The sequence below is a fragment of the Dermacentor albipictus genome, chromosome 1 (genome assembly GCF_038994185.2).
Source record: "Dermacentor albipictus isolate Rhodes 1998 colony chromosome 1, USDA_Dalb.pri_finalv2, whole genome shotgun sequence".
Lineage (NCBI taxonomy): Eukaryota > Metazoa > Arthropoda > Arachnida > Ixodida > Ixodidae > Dermacentor > Dermacentor albipictus.
The window spans coordinates 146,314,906-146,334,704 of record NC_091821.1 but is presented as its reverse complement, the minus strand read 5'-3'; the positions used below and the strand labels follow the sequence as shown (position 1 = coordinate 146,334,704).

Here is a 19,799-nt window from a genome sequence, read left to right as displayed (position 1 = left end):
AGGGCTCAAAGGTTGTGAATGAGTAAGTGACATATTCTTTGCAAAACGTACAGCATTCTTATATTTTATGCTGCAGGGGCTGAAAAAGTTGGATTTTATTTCCATCAAACATTATGTTGGTTGTTGTAATACTCATACAAACATCCAAACTCCAAAGCACCAAACTCAAAATAAATTGTACCAAATAAAAATGAGCTTACTACAGGTGCCAAGACCTCTCGTTCTAAGTCGTAGTGCGTGCTGAGTGCTCGATATTTGTTGGCCAAGATCCTCAAAGCTACCTTCAGCTTCTTCATCTAATGAACAGGTTATGCACACAAGTTCAATGAGTCGTCTTTGTTTTTATTGATGAATAATCTAAATTATGGGTTTTACGTGCCAAAACCACTTTCTGATTATGAGGCACGCCGTAGTGGAGGACTCCGGAAATTTCGACCACCTGGGGTTCTTTAACGTGCACCTAAATCTAAGTACACGGGTGTTTTCGCATTTCGCCCCCATCGAAATGCGGCCGCCGTGGCCGGGATTCGATCCCGCGACCTCATGCTCAGCAGCCTAACACCATCGACACTGAGCAACCACGGCGGGTGATGATGAATAATCTACATGCACCCTGAATGTCCTATGCGGTTATATCATACCTTCAGCTAGAAACAGTCACGAACGAACAAGAAACAACAAAAGCGTGCACTATGCCTGTAGAAAACAGTTTGGGAAAGATATGGAAGAAAACAAAGTGACTATTCCCAAAACCAATTTACCACCACTGAGCCCAGGTGGTGTCAAATTCATACACTGCAAAATTATTATATGAGCTTCGAAAAGCACTTTGCTTTTTTATTTTCTTGAGCATTCAACATATTATCATACAATAAAATTATCAACTCACATGCCAAGGTTGCTTGGCATTTGCGACGTCCTAAAGTGAAATGAATGGTGTTGCTGCTACTATTCATTTTCTTAGTTTTATTTTTTCTGCCGAACAATACTTGTCCTTGCCTATTTGACCTAAACTTCAGGCAATTGCCTCAAGACAGTGCTGGCTTCGTATTGAAAGCTTAATTTTTTTTATTTACTTCATTTCATTAATTATGTGCAAAGTTTTCTGTAATGTCATCAAATGACACCACTGGGGCCAAAAGGGTTAGAGTGTTACAGCAAGCTGCTCACCTGCATCTTTTTTTCAAAGGCATGCAATTATTTTCTTTACAAGCAGGGGCTCACAAATGATACCACCATGTTTCCTTTCTTGAGAATCCCGAGAGCTCATGTTATCTCATTTAATGGTCTCACACTAACATTTTGTCACTCAGTTGGTTTTTCTGAAAAGCATACAACCACTGGGTTTACTGCTGGGCGCTCAGATTCACGTCTCATTGTTGCTATAGCCATGCTTGCTTGGCTGTTTGAAAAAATTCTCCAATATAAAATTTAGTTAAGTCAATTTTCTTTTTATGTCAACTTTTTTTAAATACTTATTACAAGGTGTCCATATAGTAACGAATAAACCATGTTATACAGTCCACATTTCTTTTTACTTTAATGTCACATTAAAATGTTTAAATAGTTTCTTGACATAAGTCGTACTTAAGATTTTAAATCTGCATAAAAAATCTACCATGGGAAGTTGCAATTTGTGAAAAACAATCTACCTTCAAAAGGATAAATGACAGTTTGTAGCATCGGCAAAAAAAAAAAAAAAAATCCTCACCCTCGGCGGGCCAATGATCATGCCAGTCCAGTGAGTCAGTGTCATGTCGCAATCATCCTCAAGGCCCCAGCTGATGGTGCCATCACTAACACCTTTCTGGCCTTGCTCCAATTCTTCTAGCAGTCGGAAGTTGCGTGGAACCACCACTCCGCCTGTAAAGCAAGGGCCAACATCAAGCAAGCCAGTTCCAAGCACAATTCATTAAATGGCTTTGGGCAAGTTGCTTCTGCATTATTATGACCACCACAAAGCATGATACAAAACACACAAGACGACGAAGACTGGCGCTGTCCTCGTCTTTTTTATCATTTGGTGTTGCGCTACATGCTGGTCGTAATAATTCAAGCAGGACTAGTTGACGTAACCTAACATTTATTGTGATAAGTTACATTTACTACGGTCAAGACTGTGTTTTTTACAGAAGCCACCTTACAAGTATCAAGCTTAGCACGCCAGCATATTCTTGGAGAAACACCACGACTCTCCCCACGATGGGAGGCGGCAAGCTTATTGCCTACTAGTCCAGCTCACTACCCACCTCTATGATGACTCATCCACCTCTCAGTTATATCAACCACTAACTACTGCAATACAAAGCAACAGTGAGGAGCATGGTGATGCAAAAACACAATGCGCAAAAAATATGCATCACATCATTTTCTGCATGTGTGTGTATCATGTGTACTGTGCAGGTGCACCTACATATAGTGATGCTATGGATGTAAAGTGGGTACCTGATGCATGAGGCACTTCATTTACTGCTGGCCATGCCTCAACAAATGTTATATTATTTTCACTGGTCGATCTAGAGCAGCCGCCTAAATCCTGAGGCGAGTGCTCAGATTTCACCAATGTGAATCTGTCAGTGGAGAGCAAAAATGTTTCACAGTGGATCATCCGGAAAGTTTTTGCAGATACATCACAGAAACATACTTCCGTTCTGTATGTTTGTATGACGACCAAAGTCAATGTCCCACAATGAGCTAAAGTGATGCATGCTTCTCATCAAATTTCCACCTGAATCCGTGCCTCCGCGGCAGAGTATATGAGAGTGATCCGGCACAGGGTGAGTCGATCCGAAACAACCAGTCGAAAGTGCGAATCCACTCCAGATCAACCAGTTGAAAACATAACTGGATCGAACAGAGCCTAAGCAACAGGATTGATGTCCATGAGCAGAACATGTAGCAGTGAACAACAAAACACCACAAGTATCAGAAAAACTAAGCTTGCCCATAACGAAATAAAATTTATGCAGGAGTTCACCAGTCATATAGGCTAGTGCAACACAGCACTTCTTTGAGCAGATGTCATTCTCATTTTAACAAAGAACAGTAAATGATGCCAAATTGCTGTCTTTGTGACTAGGCATAACGTGTAAGTACCTACACAATCATGCATACTTAAAATATGAAGCTACTGTTCTGAATACATTTATACATAAATGTTGGTAAATATTATAATTTTGGTGTTGAAATAATAATTTGTTGTGTTTCAACAATACTATATGTGTTATCCCATAGGCAGAGAATCGCATTTTGCTCCTTGAGCCATGAAGTTTTTCTCTGGCAACCATCAAGTTGTTCATTACATGCCGGCTGCTGGATTTTGTGGTTTCACCAACAATCAAGTGTAAAATTCAGTGATGAATGCTATTTTTCAAACAATACCTGGCCCTTCACTAAACAGATGCGTGCACACATGCCTGGCATCCTGATGGTAAAAGTGACATGACCACAGCACTCTGAATTTGGCCACTCACTTGGAAGTGTGCACCAGGGAAAGGAATCTCTTGGCCTGGCTTTTGGGTTCATAGAGTGAAAATCCCACAAATATGTGCTGCAGGATGTTGAAGCAGTATGGCAGTGCCTGTATGTCAGTTAAACAGCCTTACTAACAACACGAGTTCTATAGTGGAGAGTCAAATGACTGACGCGCCTAACTCCAGATACAGGCGCCGTGTTCACCTCGTTATGCTTAAAGGGAACGTCTACAATCCATATTGTGCCCCAAGAGTGTGGTGCCAACGGGAAAATCATCACAAAATGATAGAAAAAGTATCATTCCTTAAATAAAAAATTACATATTCAATTTGACATAGAAAGTTGAAAAAAATTTGATGACACACACCGGTTAAACATCACGAGCAAATAACATGTCACCCACATTACGTCAGAGGAATATATATATATATATATATATATGTACCACTGCTAAGCACACTCTGCAAGTTATTTCTACACTACCACTGAGGCTTTTACACCTCTAATCCATGTTTAACTACATTGTCTTGGTTGAAAAGTGCCACTCGTAGCATGACCCACTACATGCAACTTTGCACCCATTATTGCTTATATGCAACTTTAGCTCATACATTTCATATGTGCTCCTTATACCTTAACACTTTCGAATCCTTGAGAATGTGCTGTTTACATCCACGTGCTGTTGGTTTCCTCAGAATGCCTCTCTTTAACAGCGCTGATGTACGGCGCGCTCAAAAGTCAGTAAATCGAATAAGTTTTGCAGAAGCTGTCATAATTTGTAGGCATAAATGCTTCTAATCACATAGTTAAAAAGCTCACCTTTTCTGCTGCCAAAGCTTCGCTCATTTCAAGTTCAATTTTAGGCACTTGATATCAGCGTTGCCAGCATCTGTATCCTTGTAATCAAGTAAGCTCACAGATCTAAAAATTCTGTATAAAATTTTTTCACTTTACCAAAAAGCCACTGCAAGTATACACACTTTCACTGATAGCCTTTCAATCATAATCATCAATCGTACCACAAAAGTGAAGGTCCTTAACTCTTTCATTACCGCGAGAAAGAAGTTTTTTATAGGTCTCGGAAAAAAATTACCACTACAAATAGCATTCCAGCACACACTGTAGCATAGCATATTGTGCATAATGAAATGCTCTTTCGAAAAACATACGTTGCCAAACAGAAAAAGTTATTCAATAAAATAGAAAGCGACATTTTTGCTGCCAGTTGATAAAAACAATAAAAATTATATCTACAAAAATATTAATATAAATGAAAATTCAGAATATACATTTCAAAGATAAATAACCCAGGAATAGTGTCTGAAAAAATAAAAGCTCAGTACACCACCATTCTTCCGATACAAAAAGGAAACTAAGACCAGTTCTTCGCTCATGCCATGCGCTGAAGCAGTTCCTCGTTTTTGTGAATCATAGGTGCACTTCACAATTTCCCCACAAAACGCATGGTTTTTGTTCAACTTTGTGGTCCTCTTAACACATTTTACAGTTCCGCCTTCTTGGCATCTTCTGAGGATGGTCCAGTGAGAAGTCCAAGGAAAGTACTTCACCAGTTCATCTAGAGTCATGCACCTCTTCCAGGACTGATCGCTTTCAGCATAGCTGGGCAACTACAAGATTATGCATCGAAGCATATCTGTCTGCATTTTTGCACACTGTCTTTATCACCTCTGCAGAGAACAGTAGAAAGAAATCCCACGCCGGTGTAAACTGTCTTGCGCTGATCCGTAGTGCTGGGCCAAGATGTCCTACGGGTGACCTTCTTGGAGTGAACGGAAGTTTCTTTGCTGCCGATGGCAGCACATCACAACCAAGTGAAATATGCACCCTGAAGATAATCACTAGAGCTTTCAGGTCATGAAAAAAAATCGACAGATAAGCGTGCACAAGGAAGGAGACCGCTCAAGGCCATAAAGGAAACTCACCGGTGAATAGCTGCAGATGTCCCATGCTGACTCAAAACATTGTCGCCGTCAGAGCTTGAATCTGCTTTACCGTCATCTTCGGCATCATAACTCGAACCCTCATCACTAAATTCAAGCGCAGATGCAGCATAGTTTCGAGCTGGACACTTTTCTCGCGACATAGCCATGCGGGACGACACCATGGGAGCGACTTTCGATAACTGGGCAGTGACACCGGCAGCGCCGTTTGCCCCGATTTTACGACAGAAGCATTACCGAAACTCTTGGAAACTGGTTGCCAAAGCCAGATCTACATGTTGGACATGCGGCAGACCTTCAGAAATACACTTCAGTGGAATAAAACGACTCGGACTCCAAACCAAAGCTCATTAGTGAACAGGTGGTGTCATTTTCAGTTAATTATCACTGCTCAGCGCTGTTGGACGGCCAAGCCAGTGATATAGTTTAATTCGTGGCATGCTGGGAGTCACTTGATCACAAAATTTTGATGCTAGTGCAGCGTAATTAAGAGCGGCATGCTTTTTTTCTCGAGCACGGCAGAAGGTGACAGCCATGCCTCTTTTCGCTACAGCATACGCACATTAGTTCACAAAAAGGTCCGTCAAAAATCACTACTCGCCGGAGTGCGAAAATTTAAACTGATTCTGAAAGTGCAGTGCCTGTACTAACTACTGGATGACCTTATATAGATAAAAAACGGTTCCAATGAGTCGAAATTGGCGATCTAAAGCATTGTTCACCAGTGATCGATTTGAATAGGCATGGCAACGAAAGAGTTAAGGGGGGACACGGCCTGCAAAAGTTACCACTAACTTGATTTTGATAAAAAGTGGAAGATGTGTTCAGGACAATATTATAAGGTTAAGTGCCAAACTTTATTATTCTAGAATAATGTTTGAAAGAGTTAGTAATTTTCAAATGTTGAAGTGACTATGGTTGGCCTCAAAAACTATCATCCTAAAATGACAAATTTTTTAATTCTTGTGCATTTTATATTATTATAATGGCCCAAACTATTCCACTGTGCAGCTGTCTTGTTAAAGTTCTGCAGTTTTTACAGAAAAAAAGAATTGCATAATCGGCTCCACAAGGAACTGAACTTCCACCTTGCGGCGAAAAGTTTCAATTTTCATGTAAAGGAACTAGACAGTTATAGTATAGCGTACGCAACTATAGTGTAGGCTATACTCTACAGTACAGCATACGCTAAGCAGCACATGTTTATTACAATTTTAGTTGCCCTGCAAGATCTTCCTATCTCAGAGACCATATGCTGTCGTCACAGCTATCTCCAGACTTCACAGATAGGTGGCGCTGACATCTCAAATGTTTCTCTCGTTGGGCTTTGATTCATTCGAAATGAGAAGCGATCTTGAAATCTCCACAAGGTTATCCATAATCATCTATCGTCAAAGCGACCTGAGACTAAGCGAAAGCCATTTACAGTCATTTGCTACGAATGAAGTGAATTTTACAAAAGCAACAACAAATTAAATTTGAAGCGAGCAGCCGGGACCGCTGCCATGTTTTACACAAACTACATAAACCACGCAAAGATGGCAACGCTAAATCTGAGAAACAGCGCGCGTACGCTATACGCTATGGGTCGTTAAACGTTTTGCACATACACAGTGACAACCCGCTATTTTATAGTGTACGCAATGGCATAGCATATGCTAAACTAAAGCTGTCTATTGTGGAATCTAAAAATTTGAGTCCACAGTTGCATTCTGCACAACATTATACCCCAGTAAGCACCTTATCAATATGTCTTCCTTTCCTTATACAAGCACAATATTTTTTGTAAACATGAACTTTATGCAAAAACGCAAACTGAGAAAAACGGTTCTAAAAGTTCTGAAGTGTGTCATCTTATTCAAATTGCATCTATCATAACTAAAATTCTCCTGCAGCGTACATTGGCTCTTAAATTCAGTTTTGTTCTGTGGCAGTAGCTGCAAGCTATCTATTTTCTGAGCCACTTTTATGCTGCCAAGTGCCCTGGCTTTTGCCTCCGACAAGCACTGCCTGGAAGAAATTGTGGAGCAATCACACAACCAGCGCATAGGAAAGCCAAAGAAGGCCTCCAAAAGCAGAGCTTCAGTTCAAGTGAAATGAGCGCTAAGAGAAATGGCACGTAATGGGCTCTGGGTGAAGTCACATGGAAAAGTTGCAGCAGCTATTAAAAAAAAAAGAGAAAAAGGACTGTCACTGATTTCACATTGAGCGTGATTCTTATCAAGCACCCCCTGAAGCTGCGTCCGATTGAACTGCAGAAAGTCCGCAAGCACGGCGAGGGTGCAGCAAATCGGGCATTTTCATTTGTACGGAGCCACCGGCTTGTGAAAGAATGCTATCTTGAGAATAGTAAAGGAACCTGAAATTGCTTTAACCTGAAAACTCGTTTTTTGACTAAAAACCTCAATTATTGGCCCCATGTGGCCCCTTAACCTTTGAAGGGCCACTACTGTATATCTATTATGGCAACTGCACATTTGAAAGAATAAGCCTTTTTGGAACAAAGCACCACCTAGGATCACCCCAGAGTTGCTTTTACTTTTACCTCCCATGAGTTTAAAAAAAAAAAGTTACTTTTGTGCTACCATCTATTTGCTCCAACCTGAACTGATCTTCCAGTAGCACTTTGGTGGCTACAGCAACAGTCAACTAGAAGTATTAACACTTTGTCTTGTTTAATGCCGCATGCTCACACCCATGCTTGCAGGCTTTAAGAATTAAATTCTGGGGTCCTACATTCCAAAACCACAATCTGATTACGAGGAATGCCGTAGCAGGGAACTCTTGCTTAATTTAAACCACCTGGGGTTCTTTACATGCTCCTAAATCTAAGTACCTCCGCATTTTTGCTTTTTGCCTCCCTCGTAATGCGGCTGCCGCAAGCGGGATTGAACCCACAACTTCAAGCTCAGCAGCGCAACACCATAGCCACTGGGCTACCGAAGCAGGTCGTACACTTTAGATACACTGTTGTCGGATATACAGTTTCTGGTTATGAGTGCCATGAGAACTGATGTCTATCACATTCTGATCTCTCAAAATATCATCATGAGATGATCCCTCGCATGCTTCTCCCACAGACGTGCAATTACAGACAATAACACTGCATAGGCATTGATTTTCGAGGACTAATTGTACTTCGTGTATCGACTCGAAAAATGTTTAAGTCTCTAACTTGCTTGGTTTTCCCAACAGATGCCCAACCACCGAGTTTGCTTACAGGCACTCGCCTGACTTTCATCATTGCTGTGCATGCTGGTTATTTCAAGGCTATATTGAAGATAATTTGGGGGAATCTTACATTGTTCTAAAAGAAATACTTATTACAGTGTATCCATACACTGAAAAATAAACTATGTAAACAGAAAAAAAAATTTTTTTTGCTTTGTCAACTCAACAAATATTTACGAGTTCTTACGTTGAAGTAAGGGAAGAACACGGGGTAGGCTGGAGGTGAAAACAAGGTAAAAGCGAAAGCCAATGTAGGAAACTTGAGATGGTGCAATGAAAAGTGGTCCATTTTATATTTAATGCTTACCAGAGAAATGACTCGCCATCAACGCTCATGGCTAGTAATAACATCCCTGTTTTACAACACCGAAGACCAATTGCTAGGCTGAAATTTCTCCACTCACTATATTTTGGTAAATTTAACATTAAACCTGAAACTTACTTAACACACCGAATTTGTAGGCAAACTAGACATACACATGCTCATACTCTTGAACCTTACTTTGCGCGCAAGAATTTTTTCATGTATTCTTTTTTTTCCTCGGACCATAAAAGAATGGAATGCGTTACCGTTCGAAGCATTTTGTGATGGCGATAATCGTGACTGAGTACTGTGTACCTGTTTTAGACCACACGGTACAAACAGTTTTTTTTCCATATTGTGTATCTGTTTGGCTGTGCTTTTCACTTTTGCTCTATCCTGCCGACTTTTGATTATAATTATGTATTATACTGTCTTCTACCATTTCACTTTTTTGTTTTCTTAATTTCTTTTGTCAACTGCTTTTGTTACGCACCCCTGCTTTCGACCGCAGTATGTTGTAAATAAATTTGTCTTTTTTTTTTCAAGGTGACATTGTATATATGTTGCCTTTAAAAAAAAAGATGTCGCTTGTCAAAACGTTGGCTCCCACTTTTACCTTGTTCTCGTTTGCTCATTATCTTAAAGTAAGTCACTCTGAAGATTTTAAGTATGCAATAAAGAAATTGACCTTGTGGGAGTGAGATTTCACACACAAAAAAAAGTTCTCTTGTAAGGTTAACAATCTACGCAAGGACCCTTTAATATAAGAAGTGTAATGGCTTGTGTACAGAAACTGATGTGGCAGCACAGGCCGCGTAATCAAACATTACACATTGCTTGATGCACCATATTGCTAAAGGCATTGTCTCAGAACTCAAGTGGTCAACAAAATATATGCTGTCTATAAGAGAGCAGTGGGCAGATGTCCACAAGATACTTTTATGACATTGCACAGCAGGCAGAGGAAGACCGCTTTCCCTGGTGCATTGCCATTGACAATAAGTGCTGAACCCACTATGCCCAGCCAGAGCCCAAGCAGACAAGACAAGCAAAGGGCAGAGGCTCAATTGCTTTGCCACAATAACCAAAGCAATTAAAAAAAGCTCCTATATATGCCTAGGTCATGCTCACAATATTCTGGGGCCACAATGGGTAAAAGACATTACTTGCACAGGGTGCCAAACATCAAGTCATATTGTGACCTCCTCCAGTACAACCTGAGGCCCACAATATAGTCAAAATGTTGTAATTTGCTCACCACTGCTGTAGACAGCGGCATCAGAATTCACGGTCTCATAATGCACATATATACAAAAAAATCAAGGGTTCATATGTTGAGGGCATTCTGCACCATGCAATCAGAGGAACTGGCAACAAGCGATTTTAATTTGCGTGGGCCTCTTTGAGTAGCTCTCAGTCCTCTGAAGTTCTGCACTTGTAAGTGCTGAAAGTACGAGTACATTCCTGGCTGAAGCATTACCTTCAACATTTATTAACCCATGGCATTCCTCCACTGCTCTAGAATTACTGCAGCTGTGTTGAACAAAAAACACTATGCTAAAGAAAGTGGCAAATTCCTTTTGACTCAGTCCTTATTGTTATGCAGCCTTAAAAAGTTACTTCAAATTATATCACTCAGTTGTTTGCGATTTCCTTTTAACCCTTAGAGTGCCAGGGACAAGTCTTACTCAGGTGCCATCTTTTGTAAAAAAGTGCAGAGAAAGTGTCACTCTCATTCAGACATTTGGGCGCTCTTCCCAAGTTCCAGCAATGGGCCTGGATCACCTAATCTCTTCTGATGTTCTGGTGGGTTCCCTAAAGACTTCGTTTGTCCAGCAGAGATCTTAAAAATGTCGGCTGCCACTTGCATGTTGCTGCCCCCTCATGTGTGCACATTCTCTGAAAGCAGGGCTTACTTGTCTCACGGCATGCCACTATGTGGACATTATCCCATCTACAGCAGGCAAAGAATGCCTAATGTGCAGCAAGCTGTCTGTTGCAAAGGTTGAAACAACACTGGCAACAAAGTCCACAAGGTTCCATGCTTCTGGTGTAAGGAGTGTAGTGTAGGACTTTGCTTCGTACTGTGTTTTGAAATCTATCATACGAAAGCAACATTCTAAACCTCCAGAGCCACTATTAGGGAACTCTCAACTTTTCGCAAGTCTTTCTCAACAAATGCTTGCTCTAAGATGTATTTGTAGCATCAAGCAGTTGCGCCAGAGCTGAACCGCTATCACTTTGACTTTTCTAGTCAATGTACAGGGTTCTTGTTATTTCGTATTTTCATACACAAGTTGTGAATTGAATACCTCCATCTGCAAAAAATTTGCTGTCAAGATCAGGAAATAAAAAAGAAATCTCATATTCTAAATACTTGGAAGTTTTACTGGCACTTAAAGGGTTAATTTTCATTAACAGTCATTCAATTGTAGCGCTCCCTCACAGACTTTTCTTGGAGAGCTGACCCATCCAGCAAATACTGCTTGGTGCAATCTTCTAAGATATGAAGGCACTTGTTAATTGGCACAAGTGGTATGCTGGCAGACAAGAATACTCTGCACAATTTCTTGTATAACTGATTCTTTCACTACACGGTGCTCATTAAAAGATTGTCACTAGTTGCGGTGTTCCAGCTTCCTTCCATTTCATGTCTGAATTGTGCGAGTTGCAGGTTGTGGATGTTCTGCTACTTTGACATTTCGCAAGCTTTACACAAAACAAAAATTCCATTTGAGAATGGATAACAGGTGGTGGTATCTAAGCCACTGAGAAATTGTGATGGCTACAACCCTGGCTGGCTTTCATTTCACAAATCCAACAAGCACTTTTAGGTCACCAAGATGTAACTAGCAAATTTTCATAGATTATAACATACCAAAAAACACCTGATAATTGCAGATGCTGAATGTATTGTCCCCTTTAGCACTACTGCACTTTTTTTCATGCAATTCGGAATTAGGATTACTGCAACTAGCATGTGCCCTGCCTGAAAATGCCCGCTTTTAAACCAACTTAGCCAGCTATACTTTCCCACTCTCTAATCTCTTTGGATTAGACAGATTTAACATCAGTGGTAGAAAAAGCTGCACACACAGAATACTTACTATGCGAGGTTTGTAGAGGAATTATTTTTTTCATGGCAGCCTGCAGTAACCTAATCAAGGATGGTTCGGTTTTAGGCTGCTCCTGGATTTATTTTGAATGACACAAAGTTTGTCTCTCGACAAAGCTCACTGTGTTCACGGCACTAACAGACACATGATGTTGCACTTGCATTTTGTCCCCTTTAAAGGGACACTAAAGGTAAATACAAAGTCAATGTGGAATGTTAAAATAACATTCCAGACATCTCGCAGTGCTTGCTTGTTTATGCCAAGACTTATTTTAGGATAAAATTTCGCCTGAACGGTGTGCATACCTTTAGCGCAATTCAAATTGCCCACCCCGGAGCTGCTCACATTGCATATGCCATCACCACCCTTTACTGCCATTGGTCCCTTGGTGAGTAAAACCCAAATGCACGGCTATGGGGAAACCGAGCCAAAACACGGTGTTGGATTTTCCACTGCAGATGCGCTTGGTCAAGTGGCGTGGACCGTTCGGGAATACCACATCACACGAATATGGCATTCTCTGCTACATGCAGTTTGTGTGACTTTCGCAAGCCAGGAAAACCAGCACAGCACTATGCAATAACAAAACTACTGAAATGTGAAAGCAAGGGTGGCGCAGAGTGGGGAAAACTGCACCTTGAGACTGCCCGCATTGCTGTCAAGGGTAACATCAATGAGTTTTTCTAAAAATCAAACAGAACTGAACAAGTAGCACTTTCTTTAGTCTTATAATACTGTGCAATTATCTTTTTTATGAGTGGTTGAGTAATAGTGATAGAATTACAATGAGGAGTGCCTTTGTCATCAGGTCAGTACTTGAATGTCCTGCGGTATTCTCTAATCATCCTGCATTTACCTCAATTTCTCGATTACTAAAGCTCTGTTCGTGATAATGCTGAAACCTTAGACATTCTCAAGCACTAATATATCACTTTAGCTTTGGCTTTAACACTCTACATTCACTTCAAACCTGATCTGGCATGGAACCGTACAAATTCACCATAAGCATTTTGTAATGTTTTGTATGTCATATTCCCAATATTCCTCTGCCAAAACAAAGTGTGCTGACCTTTCACTTTAAAGGAGTACCGACAGAAAAATTTTCTAGTTTTTATTGCTTTATTCGATAGCTGCTGACCGAGTAATTACATTATAGAGCGCACAATTATACTACCTTTTAAGGAGACCAGTTCGAAGCATGTGCCAAGGGCAACGCAGCTTCAGAAAAAGATTATGGGATTCGTTATGTCACTGAAACCTGTTGTGACGGTCTCATGGTACCAAATACCACTGACGTGTACACACACACTATTGCCGTGCTACAAAAACCAACACCATTCAATTGAATCACTTGACAGAACAAGAGGAGTGAGTAAATTTTTTTTTAAGAGAAGCACACAATTGACAGGGCCAATATTGCAGCATTAGCCGACACAGTCATTGTATGGCCTTCAACCACAACAGCGGGTTGACTGGAAGGTTCTTAAGGGGCCCCTCACCAGGTCTGGTAATTTTGAACTGACAAGCACAGTGCACGCAATGCAAGCTAACGATCATGCCTGAGAAGTATTACACCGCTACACATCGCAAAAAGACCTGAAATTTCAAACTAAATGCCCTGCGCCCTTCTCCTCAGGCGGATGCGATGTCAATCGCACAAGTGCAGCTGCGTAGTAGTTCTGTGGAAACCCGCAAGGTGTAGTGAAGTAATTAAAGGAAAATGAGACATCCACCTAATCGTAGCAATTACTACAAAGGAAAACCATATGGGTTCCTCGAAAGAGAAGCCTTGCAGTTGAACAAAAATTTGTTCTTTTCTTTCCAGGAGCCCATACGGGTTTCCTTTGTAGCAATTGCTACGATTGGGTGAATGTCTCATTTTCTTTCAATTCCTTCTTTCCACCTTGTGGATTTTAGCAGAACCATTACATCAAACTCTTGCGTTTGCTTCGAGTTGTTGACAAATACGACTTCGCCCTACCATCTGCTAGCCGCCTCGTTAGCTTAGATGGTAGAGCGGCTGCCCCAAAAAGGCAGTGGTCTTGGGTTCGAGTCCAGGACCAGGACGAATTTTTCTTCAAATGCAAGGCTTTTTTTTTTTTTTCGAGGAACCTGTATGGGTTTTCTTTGTAGCAACTGCTACGAGTGGGTGGATGTCTCATTTTTCTTTAATGCAGCTTTAGTGCAGCTACATAATTCACAGTCCTGTGACGTCATAGTGGCACGCAACTGAGAATTATGCAAGGCAACAGCAGTTATTTGTTTGATCTGTTGCTTTAATAGACAAATTAAAGTTCTGAGAAATAAAACGTATAAACCAAATGTCTGCACATCTTGGTTTTACTTCATACCGTAGCAAGAGAGATGTACTTCTGTTTGGTCTGCTTGTTCACAGGTCGCACAGAGAATTAAACTATGTAATTTTCTACCTTGTTCCCGCGCTGTGATCATGCTCTTTCATCCTCTGATGCCTGCCTCAGCGTTAGCATAGCCCCGACTTATACCGCTAGTCAGGGATGCACGTGCACAGCATGCAAAATTTTGCGCTGCACGAAACGAGACAAATGCAAGAGCTCTCGTGTGAGACTGTCACCGGAAGTACACTGCGCAGCAAAAAAAAGCAATAATAAAAAAAAAGTGGGGCTCGTGACGTATGTCTTACAATTCTCCAGCTCCAGTATGGGAGAACGCTGGGAAGGAATTTCACTTACAGAGGCTAGACGGGGGGCAAGTGGAGAGAGTATCTGTGTTGGCGGTGACACTCACTTCCCGAAATCATCGGTTCGCAGCACTTGAAATATTTCTATCTTAGCTATTAATGAACTTATTTGAAAAATTTTTGCGGTACAACGCTCCCTAAAGGGCAGGTAATAACTTCAAACATATAACCAAAATTTGCTAAGTGGCTTTAAGTTGCGATACCATGCGACCGCCGCTTTTGGAGACATGACTAGTCTCCTTTTTCATGTCCAAAGCTGTGCTGTGCTTAATGCATGGTATGAACTGGTTGTACAAAAGGTGACGTAAATAATTATTTGTGGCACCCTTGAGGAATGAAGGCTTCATAGCGTAAAAGCGGGACACAAAATTTTTACGTAAGTAAACTTTAACCGGCTGCCCAGTTGGGCTTGCAAGTATCCAAGTACACAATGATGAACAGAATACATTTTCTTTCGCTTCACAACATTCCCGCTCAACTTCATTTTGTAGTGTTTTAGTAATGAGAAAAGAAAAATCTGCATCACATCCATATCCAAAATATTTAGATGGTCTATTTATAATGTTTCGCCATTCACACACACCTGATTAAAATGCTTTAAGAAACCTGGTTCTAAGATAATCACTTATCTGTTTAGCTATGTTTTATCCACCTTACAAAATTTCGTAGAATTATGTTTGAGCAAAAGTATGCAGCTACTTTCTTTGAAACATGCCATCTCTAACACAGCCGTTTCTGTTCAGCCTCAATTTTGTCAAAACTGCTGAAGAAAGGAATGCTTAACACAAGTCAGAACATCAGCTACAAAGGGACGACAGCAAAGCATATACTTTAATGTGCTAAGAACAACAAAAGTAGTAGTGCCACAATGACACTGGGTGCATCACCAACATACCCACTACTGTTGTGCACAGTGTAACTCACTGCCTTCTTGAGTGCAATATGATCAACATTGCTCATACTCAATACTTCGCCAGTCATGAACAACCATGCTGCCTTTTTACTTCCTTTGTTGGCTAGCCTGTAAACATAATTTGCTTATACATTCAGAAAAAATTCACTGGTGGTGACTTTCATATTCACTGAAGCAACTGCTCACATCCTGACACTACAGATGTGGCATATAATTACAGAAGACAGATAATAATAATAATAATAATAATAATAATAATAATAATAATAATAATAATAATAATAATTGGGGTTTTACGTGCCAAAACCACTTTCTGATTATGAGGCATGCCGTAGTGGAGGACTCCGGAAATTTCGACCACCTGGGGTTCTTTAACGTGCACCTAAATCTAAGCACACGAATGTTTTCGCATTTCGCCCCCATCGAAATGCGGCCGCCGTGGCCGGGATTCGATCCCGCGACCTCGTGCTCAGCAGCCCAACACCATAGCCACTGAGCAACCACGGCGGGTAAGACAGAAAATCCAGGAAACGGTAACAGGGGGGGAAGGGGGGGGGGGGCTTGCAGAGCCCCATAACAAAGCTTGGGGGCACAGCTTTTGTAAACTCGAAAATTGCAATCTTCAGGCAAGAGCACGGAAAAACTTATGAAAGAAATGGACACAGCACTACCAATTGACTATCTAGGTAAACAAATGGATAGACACATACTCGTGTTTCCATACTACTGATCTGCATTTTGAGCTGAATAGCATACTGCTCACATAAGCAACTGTATGGCTGACTTCCAGTACTTCAACCCTGGTGGGATCGCCAGAGTTAAATTGCGACTTCAAAATTTCCATATAATTACACCTTTGTTTACACAAAGCAACACTTGATTGTTACATGCGCTCATAGTTGGCGATGGACATGCAGGGTTTAGATGTTTTCTTATTACGGCTTTGCCTTAACAAGCCAAGGACAAGATACTGCCCTATTTCCATTCCAGCTGTGGCAGTTGCAATCAATAGAGCTAGTCGGAGTGAGAAGCTAAACATTTTGAAGGAGCAAGCCAGCCATATTAAAGAGCCAAAATTAAAATGTGCACAAGTTCTCACCAATGCAAATATAACAGGGTGCCCTTGCATTGGTCACGACGTAACTCCCGCACGGTAAATTCTTAAAATAACTACTTGCTCGTCCAGCTCAAGCGATGCACTAACATGTTATTGGCCTCCCATTATTTGATATTCAATCATCATTTCACAAGAAAATTAACCTCTTTTCTTGGAAAAGAGTGTCTCAGCGAACGGTGCTTTTAAATTAGAACAAATTACATGGTTTGAATTAGTGGAAGTCGACTGGTAATTCTCACACATTTCCAAGAATCTATAATAACCAACAGCATTGTAAGCAACAAATCCAAATGGGAACCCTTCTCTCTATGCTGCGGTACTCGAAATTTTAACATTCGCCAATATGGCATTCTTTACATTAAACAGGGCATCAAACATGAAGAGACGCGGTACGTTCAACGAATCGCCGAGCCCGTAGTCATGAAGAGTACAGGTAGATTTTACGGCAATCCTTTCTGGTGACAATGATAGCTGAAGCCCTAAATGTTTAATTCAAGAAAACTGCACGCACGATCAAATTGCTTGTGTGTAAAAGCGCCGCTCCGGCGACTTTATAGTGCCCGCATTCCAACGTGGCGTGCAAAAATAAACCTGGTAGCAAAATTAAGATAAGCTGTGGTCACTAGCCTTCCATTCTCCGCGCAATACAACTACAAAACCATCAAATACACTCGCTAATGCACATTACCTGAAGGCACATAAGACGACTGTGAATTTCATGCACGCTCGAATGCGATGTTAAAACCTTATACAGGAGCGTTCAGACACCTCAAAAAATTCCAAATATGACCCCGAGAGCTGCAATATCACTTTGTTGCTCGCGTAAAAGAAAATTTCCGATCATGACAACTGCGCTTTAAATTAAATAACGCAGTGACGCACAACAGATGACAGAGGTGTCAAGACCGGCTAAAGCGTATCGCGCAACTCGCTCGCTCGGCGCCCCTTCAGCTGAACCCTAACGAAGTACTATTGCACTAGCAAGCAAACGGCTTCAGATACATATCACTCAACGTACAATTACATGACACTTACGTTCTAGCTTGTCGGACATGGTCACACAACACGTATTATTTCCGAAAACTTTCGTACGTCACAGTACAAAAAAAAATGGCCGACCAGATCGAGGTTTGGTATCACACCGGAAACTGCTCTCTATCGCAGTTCACAAAAGTAAAGTCAGCCTCAAACAAGCGACAAAGCATTCACAACGGCCGTCAGGATAGACCTCGTTATAGGTTGTTGTGAAATGCGTGGAAATTGTCATTAAAAATTATATCCATTACCCGCAGCGCAGGTGGATGCCGCCATCTTGAGCGTAGAACAATTAGGACAATGTTGCCACACTGGACGAGTTCGCAAGTACTACACAGCTTCAAAACTCAGCTGACTCAGCTCAGGCGCGGCTGCTCAGCGGTTTAGCCGAAACAGCAGGACTGAAATCTGTTGGAACGCTGGAACTCGCTGTACACTTATATAGCAGAATAAAGGACGATTATCTCTAAATGCTATCATAACTGCTTATTAGCTCTTTGCTTCATCGCAGTGAAGATTCCGAGCACACTGTTTTAATGCAACAGACGCGTGTAGAATGCCTAAAAGCATGTGCCAACTTTCTTCTCCATAAGTTGGTTGGTTGTCCCTTAGAGCACTCTACTCGGGGCAATTGGCTCAGGGTAATGGGTAAACCATTCTGCAAGATCAACGCAAATAAAGCGGTGGGACGGGTCAACAGTATCTCTTCTGGACACCGTTAGCTCCGTTCATTCGAATTTTATTTTCCCCGCATTTCTTGCATCTTCAGAATCATAAAATGTATACAAATGCAACACGCAACGGGTTTTTCAATTGGGACTGGTCAATGTTGGCAACCTGTGGCGGCTATGTTTTCGCCATCATCATCAGCAGCAGCCTATTTTATAACCACTGCTACTGTCTTTTGAAACTTTTATTAGAAAGGATGGCTCGTGGCCTAAGTTAGGGGTAAGGCATCAGGTGAAAGGAAGGATGCCTGCCACCTTCGCAAAGGACAGCAAAACGTTAATTCTTCTGGTAGCATCTGCTTGCGGTGCGACCTAGTCTTCGTACGATGCCACCTTTAGAGGTCGGGCGTGCTTATCCCTCAGGGTGGCTGTGGCAGGACAGGGCCAGATCAGATGTTTAAGATCGACGTTGATCCCAGGGCAGTTGGGACATTCCACTTGTGTTCTTCTCCACTTGTTTACAACATCCGGTGTAATAGATGCCTTAGCTCTTGCTTTGTGGATGAGAACCTGGGCTGTTCTGGGAAGGCGAGTGGGAATGGGAGGAAGGGTGCTAGGAATGGACTCCCGTAGTAGAGCCTTCCTCTCGTGTTTCAACCGGGCAATCTGGTGATCTGGTACAACGACGGATAAAAAAACCCTTAAACTTCGTAAAGTAGTGACACTCTCCTCCTCCGCCTTCATTCCTCGTTTCTCTGCTCATTCACGCTCCCTCCTCGATCGTGGCGCCGCCTACACTGCTCGAGCGTAGCAACGGCGCCAACATGCGCTCCTCGCCACTCCGTAGACGCTTCTCGAGCAAAAATGGCGCTGATGGACGGCGCGAGGGCCCACGTGATGCTATTAGGCCAATAACGACGTGGCGTCGGCCTTGGCCAGAGCGCGCGAGGAGGAGGCGGCATTCTTCAAAGCGTGGCGGTACTTTACGAAGTTTAAGGGGCTTTAATGGGCTTGCTGCGGTAAAGCTAGGGAAACGACGGAGCATGTTTTATTAGAATGTAAAGACGTCTACCCAGCGGTCGATTTAGGCACCACTAGCCTCCTTGAAGCCCTTGGGTTCAGCGGGAGCAGTGGTAAAGCAAACATGTCCGTAATAGGCATTAGTAAGAGGCGAATGGAGGATTGTTGGAAGAAAAGTAGGGAAACGACAAAAGACGGAGACGTACAAAAGCACAGATCGCAATAGGGGATCAGAAAATTT

General features: G+C 41.8%; 2 protein-coding genes across 4 annotated transcripts in view; one reads left to right on the top strand and one right to left on the bottom strand.

Annotated features, from left to right (window-relative positions):
• Positions 1–6,509, top strand: part of LOC135911026 (uncharacterized) — a 79,943-nt gene extending 73,434 nt beyond the window's left edge. Inside the window, exon 7 of the mRNA XM_070527002.1 lies at positions 4,982–6,509. Coding sequence (XP_070383103.1) covers positions 4,982–5,005 — 24 coding nt within the window. The 3' untranslated portion in view covers positions 5,006–6,509. The remainder of the gene's footprint in view (positions 1–4,981) is intronic.
• Positions 1–18,280, bottom strand: part of Uev1A (Ubiquitin-conjugating enzyme variant 1A) — a 50,531-nt gene extending 32,251 nt beyond the window's left edge. Inside the window, exons 1-3 of one of the 3 annotated variants that reach the window (XM_065443118.2) lie at positions 17,524–17,570; positions 3,474–3,580; positions 1,712–1,863 (exon numbers count right to left, since the gene is read on the bottom strand). In XM_065443118.2, the coding sequence (XP_065299190.2) occupies positions 1,712–1,863; positions 3,474–3,580; positions 17,524–17,555 (291 nt within the window). In that variant the 5' untranslated portion in view covers positions 17,556–17,570. Of the gene's footprint in view, positions 1–1,711; positions 1,864–3,473; positions 3,581–17,523; positions 17,571–17,870; positions 18,083–18,121 lie in introns of those variants that run through there. The other 2 variants (XM_065443119.1, XM_065443120.2) reach the window with 2 other exon arrangements.
• Between the last annotated feature and the right edge of the window lie 1,519 nt (positions 18,281–19,799).